The sequence below is a fragment of the Anthonomus grandis genome, chromosome 9 (genome assembly GCF_022605725.1).
Source record: "Anthonomus grandis grandis chromosome 9, icAntGran1.3, whole genome shotgun sequence".
NCBI classification, from domain to species: Eukaryota; Metazoa; Arthropoda; class Insecta; order Coleoptera; family Curculionidae; genus Anthonomus; species Anthonomus grandis.
The window spans coordinates 11,571,572-11,586,592 of NC_065554.1; the positions used below are offsets into that span (position 1 = coordinate 11,571,572).

General features: G+C 35.0%; 1 protein-coding gene across 2 annotated transcripts in view; it reads left to right on the forward strand.

The window, feature by feature from the left end:
- Positions 1–6,802, forward strand: part of LOC126740428 (flotillin-2) — a 512,088-nt gene extending 505,286 nt beyond the window's left edge. For both annotated transcript variants that reach the window (XM_050446453.1, XM_050446454.1), the window contains one exon: positions 1,151–6,802. In XM_050446453.1, the coding sequence (XP_050302410.1) occupies positions 1,151–1,351 (201 nt within the window). In that variant the 3' untranslated portion in view covers positions 1,352–6,802. The remainder of the gene's footprint in view (positions 1–1,150) is intronic.
- The last annotated feature ends 8,219 nt before the right edge of the window (positions 6,803–15,021 follow it).

The window sequence follows — 15,021 nt, forward strand, 5'->3', positions numbered from 1 at the left end:
CAAAACGCGGTTTCAGGTAGAATTGACAACGATTTGGTGCGGTCAAAATTTGACATTTTTGACGACTAATTTTATTTTCTGTTAAATAGGAATTCAGGTCGAAAATTATAATTTAGGCATAAATCACTATAAATCAAAAATCACTGACGTAAAAGCTATAAGGGATCAAAAATTTTAAATCCTTAGTGTACCCGGATTTTGGATGATCTCTTATATTAAAAAATACAAGCAAAGAAGTAATTTAGATTTTCATTTTCATTTAAAGGTCTTACAGATTTGCAATGTTAACGCTGAGGCTAAAAAAATATGTTGAAATATCATTTAAGAGAATGATGGTAAAGTTAAAACATATATCTGTAGCTTCCTAGTTTGAAAATTTGCATTTGGTTTTGTTTTAAATTTTGATATTACTTAATTAAGTTTCTGATGATATTATAATAATATTATTAAATTTGTTTACTGTTTAATTTTATTTTTAGAAGTATTTGAAAAAATTCGACATAATTCTTCCTCATTATCAACTATCTTAGTCTCAAGGAGTATTTTATTATCCCTATTCCTAGAATATAAAGCTCATACGTTTCAAAATAGAAGTATTTAATAGATTTTTTACATTCTTAATTTTAATATAATAATCAGAGTTAAAACTGGTCATTTTAAAACGCATAAAATTTACTATTCTAGGGCTAGCTAAAGATACTATTCTAGACTAAGTATGCTTATTAAAAGCTTTAGATATATCATATCATAAGTGCCTATAAAAATTGCTTTGTTTCTGAGGGCGTTGACGTTTAAAAAGCAGTATTTGTAATCATCTTATGATGTTTCATACTGTAATTAGGAAACCCCCGTGTTTTTTATTTACCTAGCATTAATTTTGCATTTATACAAACATTCCTTGTTATAATACAGTTCAGTAATTTTCATTCTCTACAATGGAGTAAACTAATTTTTATCGAATCAATGGAAAAGCAGGACACAGAAATAACGATCTATTAACATCAACTATTATGTGTTGTTAGTATAAAATGCCAAAAAAAAAACAGGGAAAATTTTCACATAATTATAATAATGTTAACGTGTAGAAATAGTTTTTATTAATTTTAAACATAGCAGAATCTAATATTTATTTTTCTACTTCCATTTCCAGATTGCCGCCGAAGTAGCAGCGCCATTAGCCAAAACAGAAGAAATTGTTCTCATAGGTGGGCAGGACAATACCACCGGCGAAATTACTCGTTTGGTTGGTCAGATCCCACCTGCCGTCAACGCATTGACAGGAGTCGATCTGTCAAAAGTGTTGGGCAGAATTCCTGGAGCAACTCAAAACACTGTGGCTCCGGTTAAGTAAATCCGTTCTTTATTTTTGGCAGTTTAATGCTACACAGCAACAGATAATTTTCACAAAATTATCTTCAGTTGCTGCAGCACAAATTTTATTGTTTTAAAAGGTTTCTTTAGCAGATTCCTATTCACTAATTCTTTATCTTCCATTCTGTATGAAAGATTAGCTAAATCTTGATGTGTCTCTTTTTATTTGGAACGAAACTGCTAGAGAACACCGAATTGGCATGAATTTATAAACTTGAGTACCATTATGTGACTTTAAATCTAGAAAGCTTTAGGTTTATCTGGATTAGATCTATATAAGGGCTAAATATGGTAACATACAGTGTGTTCATAATCCCTAGATAAACATTATTTACGCTATTCCAAGACCACTTTCTTGCGGTCTAGTACAAACCCTCAGGTATTTTCTGTAGTGTGTTTATTTCGTTTAACGTTCACCCTCATACCAAAAATAATTTAGGTAAAGGAAATGCTAAATTGTCTTTGCTTACAATACTAATCTATTCATTAATTAATTTAATAACATGCATAAGGCCACTCCAGTAATAGTTTATGTTTAAATAAATTAAATTGTACTTTTTTAATACACATAGATCATTTTGTGAAATATTTTGGCAATAAAACCAAAGTGACAGGTAAAAAAAAAATCTTTTTTTTTTGTTTCTAAAATTGATATAGTATAATAATAATCCGCTAGGTTAACTATCGCCAGTTTCATTTATAAAGGTGTCATTTTCAAAATTATTTAATTGTACTGTGTGTTCTACTAAGAGTGGCTCTTGGCCGTATTTCGAAAGGTATTAGTCCTATGATTTTCAGAAAAAAAATCCCATCAAAATGCCCCGCTAGAGGGCGCAACATATTATGACATGTAAGACAATAGCATTTTTACAACATTTTGCCTAAGTAAGAGGTATTATAAATAATGAATACATAATCGCCAGTAAATTAAATTTTTTTGTCCTTTCTGATAATTAAAACGGTGGGGGTAGGTTAGGTCTTTGTTCATATTCTAATTTAGATGCTGGTCAATTGGTTTTTACCAGAGCCGTACAAGAGGCTCACATACACAATAATTAAATATGATAAACAAGCAATTCATTTACTTTTATATTGAAAATATACCAGAATATCACTAGAGCATAAGTAATAATTAAAATGCCGTAATAATGAACTTGAAACTTAGTCAAGAATTCTTAATGGAGTAATGATATGTGAAAGTCATCTTCCTTTTCATGATCATTTTCAAAAAATAACTAATAATTTAAACAGCTGTTTTTAAGTCAGACAGCGCCTCCTAGCGTCTACCGTCGAATGTATATTAATATTCTTTATAAGGTAAACTGTAGAGTAAGAAAGGGTATTTTAAGACAAGACCTAATCTAAATGCCATTACCTCATCTGGAGTTACTAATATTTAAATTTAAATAGATCCAACCTTCTCCCGATCCCGTTATTTTAGCACATAGGACAAAATGACAAAGCACATAGGAAAAAACTGAAATTTACCGAAGAAAATAGTGCCATGAATTGTAGGGAAATTATGCTTAAGATGACATATTTTTTGTTTTAAGGCAAATATTTGAAAATCCAAAGATGATATTTAATAAATGTAAGGTCGTATTGAAAACGTTTATTTACAAAGTAACAAAGTGAATCCTGAGCCTAAAGAAAATTCAATAATTTTTTAAAAGAAAAGATCATCTCCATGATGGGTAAGATGACACCCAAGCGTTAGTTGACATATTTAATTATCGGTGCACAATTCACAATTGAACATCCTAGCTTTTAGTGAAACGCCCGCACTCCCGGTACTCTCCTGACTTCGATTTAATATTATTAATTTGTTGCAATAAAGGTATACAGGGTCTAAGTCATCATCAGCGTCCTGCATAAAATCTTTCTTAAGTTCGGCCTTGGAATCATCCTGATCCATCCAATCCACTTACTACGAGAAATATTTATGTACACCGTATTTATTTACTACTACTATTTATGTCCGATTTAAATATGACGCCAATATTTCGACTGCACAGTCAACTGGCCTCCTAGCGGCGAACACTGTCCGGAAGAATCCCTTACCTTCCGTGCCTCTCCACAGATGTCGTGCGGTGTGTTTTTTTTTTGGTACTTCGTTGCATTGTTTGGCTTAATTATTTTTTAAATATTTTAGTTAAGTGATTGATACATGCTTATAACTGCATGAAAAGTGTTGTAAAAGTCCTGAAAAATATGCATTTTTCAATTAACTTTAAGGCGGTTTTAAATATTATAGTTGACTTAACATTATATTTTAAAGATAGTTCGCTTCATCAGATTTTAAATTCTAACGCTCTTGCGATTTTCTTTCTCTTTTTTGTTTTGGACTTGGCCTTTAACTTCGTCCATATAAGGACAACTTCAAATATAATTTAGCATCTCCTGGGAAGTGGACGATCTAGTAATGACTTGACAATCACGCTGAACCAGCATTGGATTTATCGTATGCTACACTGGGCTCGAAACAGAAGTTCCAGGAATATCTTTATCATTTTGCTTTTTGCATGATCCATCATCCGTTTCCATCTCGATAACATTGTCAGTGACTTCGATGGGCAGACACAAATGATACGAAAAAATATGTGGGTTCAATGGATAATATCCGTTTTTTTCAAATCTACTCGTCATATTTCCGACCGCGGCAGCATTTCCATATGCTCTCCCCAAAATGACACGTTAAGTGTAATTTTCTATCCAAGTGTCCGATGGGCAGACACAGCAATATGACATGACTCCACTGACCTTAGCAAACTCCAGAGCCTCTAGGTCCTTGTGACTACTGTGGCAATCGAGGATCAGAATAAATCTATTTGTAGCATTACATGCAGTAGATCTAACGAAGTATTTTATTAATTTGACAAATAAGTCACCAGTTATGTATCCAGTATCGTAGCATAGCTGCATAGTTCTTAGCGGTACATCCAAGTATTCGGCTTTATAGTTCTTTCTTGGGATAATAATGGCAGGCGGAACAAAATTCCCAGCAGCATTGGCACATACAGCGACGTGCAGACATCGTACTGTACCTATTAATTCTGCAACTTGTTTTTTTTTCAACTTGTTTTCCCTTGTGGGCAAATATTTTCGGTGGCTTTTGGACGGTACTGAAGTTCATTTCGTTCATATTTCCTAAATGTTTGTCAGTGGAATATTATTATCAGTTATTTAATGTCCTAAAAGATCGAAGATCTTCATCACCTGAGGCGTATCAAAAGCTCTTGGTCTTTGGAGAATGTGGCTTCATGAACCCTCAATGAGATGATAGAGTTTCACCTCCTAAACACTTTTAACCAATCCCAGCTTGTTATTTGTTTATCTTCGTCAAATCTATGGGTTAATCCTGCCTTTTTGGCAAATTGATATGCCAATTGTCTCACATCAGTGGTGGTAAATCCAAAGAATCTCTGTTCAAAATAAAGTATATGCTCCACTAATTGTTGTTCTATGGCTACATCAAAAGTAGGCTTGAAACGACCGAGATTTACAGGAACTTTCTAGAAGTTACGATAAAGTGTGGCCTGCCGCACGTTAAACGCTTTAGAGGCCTTTAGACACCCCATCCTATTTTCTTTCACACCTTTTTTGAATGGCCTTCGCCATGTCTTCCTTGGACCAAGAATCACGCATAGACTTTCGTTGATAGTTGTCAGGCTTCAAATATTCTTACTCGTCGTAAAGAACATCAGCTACCGAGAACATCGGAATCTACGAGCTACAAAATGTTAAGAGTCCTTGCTGCCTTAAAACTTTAAGGTTATGTTCATTCATAAAGCACATTAATCACAGCTCAAATTACTCAAACACAACAGTCAACTTACGTGATACAGCCAACACAACAAACAACGCGAGCAAGCGGTCACAGAAATTTTGAGTGATCCATCTTGAAGGCCATCTGTGATGAGACTATGTGTAGAAGCGGCAATGTGATTTGCGGCCTGTGCTGCGAATATTTAAACCTGTCAAGCACTATGTGTTCCTAATAACTCTTACCTACGCAAAATTTCGTAAAGATCCCATTTTCTCATCTCATATAGAAACTTTAACAGTTTTAGACTGAAACTGAGGTCGTTTCAGCCCATGAAAATACGAGATAATCTACTGGTTTGTTATTATGCTAGGTTCATCCTACGGCTAATATTTTTCAAAGAGCTAATGCTAATCTGAGAGATAGATTTACTTTCTAACTTAGGGTACCATAAAGAGCACATTTTCTTTTCAATATTAACGATTAACTTCTTCCTGCGCCGCCAATCTTTGCAATTACAATATAGCGCTTAGAATTGTAGCAATAAATTGGCGAGTGGCTTTAAAACGCACGTGCGGGTTGTGTACTATTTGATTTTGTAGCGTTAGCGTGTGATGCCCAGATTGTAAATTATAGACCTTAAAATTGTAATATTAAATTATATTTTTCTACTCCTAGTAACCCTGTTATACTATGTTTTCAAAATTTTAAAATTAATTGCGGTATATAAAATATTGCTTTTTTTGTTAAGTGTCTTCGATTGTGTATTTTAAATAAAATTGACGTCTGATGGTGAATAACGCGTGTACGAAACCTAAAAATATTCTAGTATATTTGTATTAATATCCTGTTAAATGTCACTGCCGATCAAATTAAATGGATCTGTTAAAACGTTTGATATTGGTTCGATATGACAGATCTCTGTATTAAATGCCTTGCCCAAAATTTTATATTTGCTTCAAGCTTAAAACGTTATAATATGGAGATTTGGCGATTCTATTATTTTATTTTTTAATTATCCTTTATGAAGTGTCCCAAAGTTGCCTTTACAATGAATAACCAATATTACTCATACATTTTTAGAGAAACAAGTATAAAGATATTTCTAGAATTATATGGTTGTTAGCAGCTTGAAGTAAATAAATGTAAAAGTAATGGCAACTATGAAACACCCTGTATATTTGTGTAGTTTTACGAGCAGTTTATTTTTTATTCAAACTTTTTAGAATATTAACCTTAAATACGTTTTGTTCTACCTCATTTTGAATATCGTAAAGTTGTGTAGTAATAATAGTTATATTAGTCAGTATTTTTTTTGTATTAAGATATAAACTGCTTTATAAAACTTGTAAAATATCTCCGGGAATTTCTGAGGAGATAAGGAGATTATTTATATGTGAATAAAAAAATGCATTTTGATCCTCCATCCATTAAGGCTCATTAATCCCCTGAGATTATGTATTTTATATTTTATTGAAAATTGGACAAGTCAGTACCCATCCATAATAAAATGCTAGTTACATTATTTTAGAAACAACATTCGTAAACATAATATGGATTATACTGATAGGTTGAATTATTATTTATATTATGTTTTATGTACCTAATTAAATATTTGATATAATTGCATTTAAAATATTTTAATCCCAAATAAATTGTGTGTAAACACTTGTCGTGTTTTATTTAAAATAAACTTAGTTTCAAGTTTGAAAATGTTTTGATTTATATAAATTTTACAATAATAGTAGTATCTAATGGGATAATTTTAATACATATATGGTATATTGGTAAGATAACATGTATAAACGATCATACAATTAAAACAATAAAAGATACACTAATGGGTGTACACTGTCCCATTGTGGTTATAATTACAGGGTATCTTGATAATTTTTAAAGATATAACTTTAGACAACGATATAGCACCAATTTGTGAAACTAACAATAATGCAAACAGAATTATAGTAGGGGAAGGTGTCCTAAAATGACATAGCATGTAAAATGACATAGCGGTATTTATTCTCCAACTGCTGGCGCCATCTAGTCAATAGTTTGCTTGCATGTCACAAACCAAGACCAAATATCATGTGGGCACTCTATTTGTTTTACGTTTATGATATGTAGAAGCTAACCTTAAAAAATTATTTTTAGCGGTGTAGAAATTTTGCATGTGCTGTTTTGAAAGTCTGTTTTTATTACGAAATTGTGCTGATTTTAAAGTAAAACCAGGGTTAGTATTTAAATGTAAGTGTATACTTCAGATTCACGTGCGCGGAAATGTCGTTTAATATTATGAAATAAGATTATTCTGCATTAACAAAGGACTATCTGTTACTGCGGGTAAAACGACACAGATAACATGAAGGTAAAATGGCATACTACGTCATTTTACAAACAAACATCAAATTAATTTAAATTTAAGGAATATTGTATTTTTTGTTTATTTTTAGCTACATTATGGTGGGAAAACGTGAAAGAACATCAACTAGACAATCGTGGAATGAACAAGCAATGTTAAGTGGAATTAACACTGTAAAAGGTGGCCAAATGGGGTGGCTGAAAGCATCGAAATTGTTCAATGTCCCCCAAGCCACATTAAGGCGAAGAGCAAATGATACAAACAAAAGAACTAAGGGCTGTCAGAAAGTTTTGGGTCAGTTTTCAACCACATTTAATGAAGACGAAGAAAGAGAGTTAGTTGAGCATATACTATTACTTGAGTCTAGATTGTTCGGGATAACAACAACAGATATAAAGAAACTTGCGTATGAGTTTGCCACTAAAAATGGCATTCCAAATAGATTTTAAGATCGTAGCGCTGGACGAGAGTGGCTGAGAGGATTTCGTATGCGACATCCTGAAATATCTCTAAGGCAGCCTGAAGCTGTGTCTGCGGCTAGAGCCATGGCATTTAATAGGCCACAAGTGCAAAATTTTTTTAATATGTTGGAAAAGAAAAAATTGATGTGCATCGGATTTACAATATGGACGAAAGTGGTTTGTCCACAGTGCAAAGGCATTCAACAATTTTTGCCAAAACTGGAAGAAAACGAGTAGGATTATTAACCAGTGCTGAAAGAGGTCGGCATGTAACATGTGTTTGCTGCATGAATAGTGTAGGTAATTTTGTGCCACCTGCTTTGATTTTCCCTAGGAAAAATAGAAAGGAGGAACTTTTAGATGCTTTACCTCCAGGTTCTTTGGGATTATTTAACGAGACTGGATGGATGACATCTGATTTCTTTGCTTTGTGGTTAAAGCATTTTCAGACTTTTGTTAAAGCTTCTCCCGACTCAAAAGTTTTATTACTTCTGGATGGGCACACTAGCCACAAATCATTAAATGCCTTGACGTTTGCCGGAAGAAATGGAATAATAATAATAATAATAATAAATGCCTTTTATTCAAAATTTACAGATGTAGTTGACAATAATAACATTCTATAATTAAGTACCCGAGAAGCAGGGCGCAGTCTAGCTAAGACAGCTACTCTACTGAACCCTATTCAACGGTCATAAACTTAAGCTACAATATAAAGATTAACTCTATTCAATTCATTAAATACCCAAATAAAGAACAATATATATATAATTTAAATAAATAATAAATAGCTAAATATAAAAGATTGACAAAAATAAAATAAATAATTAAAGGCCTAAATTACGGGTTAAAGGTTAAATGTAAAAGATATTTCTTAAACTTTGATTTAAATGACTTCTGATCTAAAGTTGACAATTCAGGTGGTAGGTTATTGTAGAGTTTAATGCAGTGGCGAAGCGTACGAGTAGACAAGGTTGACACTGTCTACCCAAAATTATCCAGTTATTTGTCATTAATTTATCACGTAATTATTTCATGTAATTGTTGAATTAAAATTTTAAAAAAATAACACAGAACGTAGTCGCTATCCTTACTATTATAATATAGTATCTAAACATGATTAATCCGAAGGCGCGCCCCGCCTGCCGCACCGATTAAGATAAAAATACAGGGCTGACACCCAATTAATGTATACGAGCCCTAAGAAGACACATTGATATTTGTCTTCCGAAATTTGGAGCTTATCGAACCAAATACGCATCAAGCAGGCTACAGAGCACATAACACATAAGAATGTGTTATGTGCTACAGAGGTCCGGCCGCATTCAGCCTATTACGTATGCAAAATTAACTCGCGGGGAAGACATTCGAGCTTTTGTCTATCGAAGTCGACCAGCTATTTTATTATGCTGTTGAGGGTTATTGTTTATGGACACGCTTGATCTGGTCGGCCGCAATACATCTTCAGTTTTGTCTGGATTTGGTGGGGGCGCGTGCTATAGTAATTTAATTATTGTGGAGCAGACTTTCCATATGCCTTTTGTCCTTTTTTTCAAATTTTCAACCAAAGATGGCGTTGCAAACTATATACACTTTGCTACAGTATTATGCCACAAAAGACGTTCCAAATGCACTTTGTCCCATGCAAATTAAATAATGAAAATACCTTGGACTTTCTATATGGTATATGTCCATTACCAGTAGACAAACTAACAGAATAAGTTTGTCCTTGCACCGTGGACTTATTGCCATTTGTTTGTCGTTACACTTGTTGCGGTTAGAAGTGTTTATTTTGAGTACTTTCAAGTTGTTTGTTTTTTACGGAATAAATTTAAAATAATGGATTTTCCTGTGACAGGGGATCATATAGTTGGTGATACGGATCGTGGTAGTAGAAAAAGGAAAAAATTCTTACGTCTAAAGAGCGTAAAAGTAATGTCAGGTAAGTCTTATCTTTCCGGTACGCGGCCATTCGTATTTGCCAGCGGATCGTGTTTTCGGGCAAATAGAAAAAGTTACACGATCCTACAGTACAATAAAAACACCTACAAAATATCATGAGATATACTCCAAGAAGGGAGACGTTAGACAACTTGGTAAGGACTGGGTTGTTTACGATATAAAAACTGCGTTAACCTCTTTAAAGGAAATTGAAGGGATCAGTGCGGCCAAATGGATTATTATTAAGAGATCACAAAACAGCAGCAATATTTTGCTTAAGACCGAGTTGTTCTACAGAAATGACGATCCATCCAAGCAATTTCAAACGTTATTAAAACGGGGAAAAAAGCTTTCGACTTTACAGCTACCTGTTGTAATGCTTCAAAATGATCTTAAAACAAAAAAACTCCAGAGCCTCTCAAAACTTTTGGTGGAACTATCAGGGGCAAATTGGATTAATGATCCTGAGTTAACATGGTTGCAACCTATTCTCTTTAATAACCATGAACAAAATGAGAATCAAGTGAACCAAGATGAAACTGAGGGTGATAATGCTAGCGAAGAAGGTGCAAGGTGCATGGCATGCTAAGTGATTGCAATAATGATGACGACGAGGACTTCTATGACATTTAAAAATATTTTGTATATCAAAAATGAAATACTGATCTTATAAACCTACTTAGGTTTTTTTCATATCCTTGCTATACTTATTCATGGCGCTTTGTATAGACAAACAAAATGCAATTTGTCCAAGGTTGAGAAACTAAATGCAGTATGTCCTACAGTTTTTCAAAGTTTTTTAGGATATAATCAATACCAGATTGTCTGCATATAAGTACATCATTTGCATAATTTTTGATCAATTTTTCGGGTATATCATATTTTTGATAAATTTCTTGCCAGACACGTAGCAGTTTTTGCTTATTTGCCAAAATTACAAAAAATGGACAAAATGCATCTAGAAAGTCTGCTCCTCAATTAGTATTTTTATTTTTGGGTGTATAGGAAAGGTTTTTTTAGTGGTTATTTATGAACGACTGTTCGATATTGGCAATTGTATTTTATAGTTGTGTTTTTTTGTAAGTAGTATTGATTTTTATTTATCTATCTTTTTATGCTAGTAGTAATTATTTATTTCTTTTTTATATTACTACATAATTTTTCTCTTTGAGTTCATATTTCATGCGCTTTCATTCTGTATTTCATTAAAGTGAATAATATTGAATACACATTTTTTCTAATTAACGATTTTTATTGTTTGTCTACCCGAAAAAAAATTCACGCTTCGCCACTGGTTTAATGGCATTGTACGTAAAAGAACGTTGAAACATTGCAGTCGAATGACGAGGAAGTGTCGTCATCCTCTCCGGAAATCCGATCACTCTTGTATGAACGTTTAAACGAGGAACAAATTTATTCCGTAAACTGGAGGGAAGGGAGGGGTTTAATAAAACTTTAAATAAAAAATTACCCAAGTGTAACTCTCTGCGCCTGTCCATCCTTAACCAGTTAAGCTCTTTAAATGTGTGTGAAATGTGTTCGTATTTTCGTAATCCAAATATTAGCCATGAGCAAGCATTTTGAACTTTCTGAATACGATTTTTATCTGCGATATCTAAGCAAGGACCATAATTAAATCACAGTAGCTGAAGTTGGACAGGACCAGAGACTCACAAAGCATTTTTCTTAAATGAAAACTAAGAACCTGACGACTATTATATAAAATTTTCAATGATAAAAATGACTTCTGAATTAACAATTTAACATATTCACGATAATAATCCCTTTATGCTTTCCTGCCCACTGTACCCATCGTATGCAGCCCCTATATGTCAGCTTCTATGGTCCACTAAAGACATTTTATAACCAGGAATGTGCACTTTGGTTGAAAAACCATCCAGGGAGAGTAATAACACTACATCAAATTGGTAAACTGTTTACGTCCGCTTACGGGAAAGCAGCTACAATTAAAAATGCGCATTTTTAAATACGGGAATTTATCCATCTAATCCATATATTTTCCCAGACGAGTTTTTTGAGCCGGCTGAGACAACAAATAGATTATTAGAACCGACCATAGAAGAGGGAGCATCCCATCGCCCAGAACAACAATCAACAAGCAATGAAATAACAGTAATTGGTGTTACAGAAGAAGCAATGCGACAAAAACAAGGCAAAAGTGTCGATAAAGAAAATGAACCGAGAGGTGATCAGACAGAAAGCAATATAAAACAAAATCAACTATTAAGGAAAAGGTTTTCTCTACAGGAAATTTCGCCAGTGTCTGTAGCAAGAGGAACCAAAAAAAGGAAGACCAGAAAAACTATAACCGTAGTCTTAACAACTACTTCCAATTTAGAAGAGTTAAAGCTAAAGGAAGAAAAGAAATTGCGAAAAAATGTGCGTCAATTTAAAAAGAACCTTTCAGGTGAGACAAGTTTTGTTGCACGAAGCGAAAGTAAAGAAGATCCTTTTGCAGCCGAGGATTATGAGGATGAAGTGGCATGCCTGTATTACAAGAGTTTCTCCAAAAGTCAAAAAGTTTATTTGCGAGATTTGCCAAGACTAATTCCTTATTAGCTTACTTTCTTTAACTATATTTTATAAGTTCTATTTGTGTTATCACTTGTTTTAAGTATATGCCATTTTATACCCCACGACTGTGTCATTTTACAATATACATGTTTGTAAAACGACATAGTGCAACGTTTTTTAAAATGCATTTTCTTACAAGTTTTAAATAGAGTTGAAATATTTTTGTTTATGTTTGTCAATAAAGTTTATTTAAAGCAACGTGGTGTATTATTTTGAGTTAATTATCTTAAATGGTTTTTGCCTAAACAAGATTTAAATAAAAAGCATGTCATTTTAGGACACCTTCCCCTAAATCATTCATATCTCCAGAGATGTCGTGCAGTGTGCCCGTTTGTGTCATTTCGAAATGACGAAGATCAGGTAGTATTGGCGGCGTTGCCAATATCGTTACAAGATCAATCTTATTACGCTTCAGAATGAATTCCTATTGTAGTCTCAGGTGACATCAAAATGACGCACGGTAAGTATAAATCCTGAAGAGCGAAACTTGCAAAAATTAATAAAGAAATGATTATAACCTTACACGAGGAAAGGGAGTTCTCTTTTTTCCTCGTTTAAAATTGTAACTATATTGGCAACGCCGCGAATCACCACTTTCGCCGACCTGACTTGTTGAAACCCGTCAACAACGAGATCCACCAAACCGGCGCCCGTCGGCAACAACAACGTCCGTCAATCCGAGTTTCCGAACCGAGGCGCCTTCCCAACCAACCCTACCAGCTCCCAAGAAAGAAAGAATCCCTCCGATAGTCCTGAGACGGCACCGCGGCCCGCTACAAAACAATCACAACTCACCTAAAACAAACTATGAGCACGCCGTCACCAGCGATGGAATAATAGTCCATCCAGCAACTTTCCAGAACTAATTCAATCCTTCCTGGAAGACAATCAGGAACAATTCCACTCTTTCAGTCTCCGTGACGAAAAACGGCTATAAGTTAAATTGTGCGGGGTTAGAACATTGATCCCAGCCACTATCGCCGAGGAATTCTAGTAAAAGAACTTCACTCATCTGTCAGTCCAGCGTTGGTATAACAAAAAAGCCTGCCAATCTCACTGGTTCTAGTCCTGCTTCTTAGGGGAGAGAAAACAATCTTACAAATCACAGAGCTTCTTAACGTGCCCTTTCGACTAGTAGCGCAAGGAGGATTGAAACCTTAAAATACACAATGCCATATGCCAACTACACGGACATGCTTAATCCAGATTCAACTGCATCCTAAAATACGTGAAATGCGGACAAGGCCATCACAATACCCAATGTAACAACCGGAGCAACACTCCAGCAACATGTGCCAAGTGCGCTGGAGCTCACACCGCTTCATACCAAGGTTGCCCAAAACACAACAAAAAAACCTGTTCTATCATCCCATTTTCCGAGTTCAAATAACGACAACACGACAATAGTAAACTGGCTCGACCACCTACTCAACACGCCTCAACTTCCCCTAAGACCACGGCTTGTCCTCTGGATCCACAGCAAATTTTCACCCTATTGATGGCAAGTACGCAACAGCATTTCAACCAACTACTGCAGTCACTAACACCCATTGCTCTTCTACCCAAGAATCGATAGACTCCCTTTCCAAACCCACCCTCATCAGGATCGCTTCCATAAATATCAACGCCATCGGCCGCAGACGAGCGGAAATTCAAGTTTGTTGAAGACCACAGCTTCAAGGCGAACGAAGGACGCGGTGGAACCATGATCGCTGTAAAGAAAGCCATCGCTCCCTGCCACACTTCAAATCCAGATCTCGCCATAGAATCCACCTTTCTTACCATCCACATGAGCACCGAGCCTATCGCAGTAGGTACATCAGCCCCAATTTCCCTCTGTTAAGGCAACAATCGTCAATCCGCCTCGCCTAGTTTCTCATATCCTGGAAAACGGCCAATATCATCCTGATTGCCAAAAAGGGGAAGTCATCCACTCTACCATTAAGCTATCGTCTTTTAGGTCCACTTTTCGTCCTAGGCAAGATCGTCGAACGTACCATTCTCCAACACTTTCCCGCCCCGAAAAAAAAACTGGGTCAGATATAGAGTCCAAGACCACCTCACCCAACTCTCAGGATTGGATGGATCAAAGGCGCCTTCAGGTATATCCGCAAAAGACCAAAGCCGTCTTCTTTTCTACACGTGGAACACGCACTCCTCGGCCTTAACTCCGTTAGAAAACCACAAACCTCCTCTGGTCAACCAACTAACCAAGCTAAATACCTAGGAATAACCTTCGACCAACTCCTCAGCTGGGCCTCCAACACCATAGCCCAAACTAGTAAGGCTAGTTAGGATCAAATCTGCGTCCTCTACCTTCTCCTCAACTCCCGACTCTCCTAAATCGTGTTACTGTGTACGTGTATAATAAATCAGTAGACTATTTTTGTGTGTCGAGTATTTTAATTTACACCTAGTAAACAGGTAAAAACGCTACATTGGTGGTGTCAAGTGTGAGGTATAAATTGGACGCCAATCAACTGGATATTGGTGAAAAATAAATAATAGTGAACTGAAATAAATTAAACTTA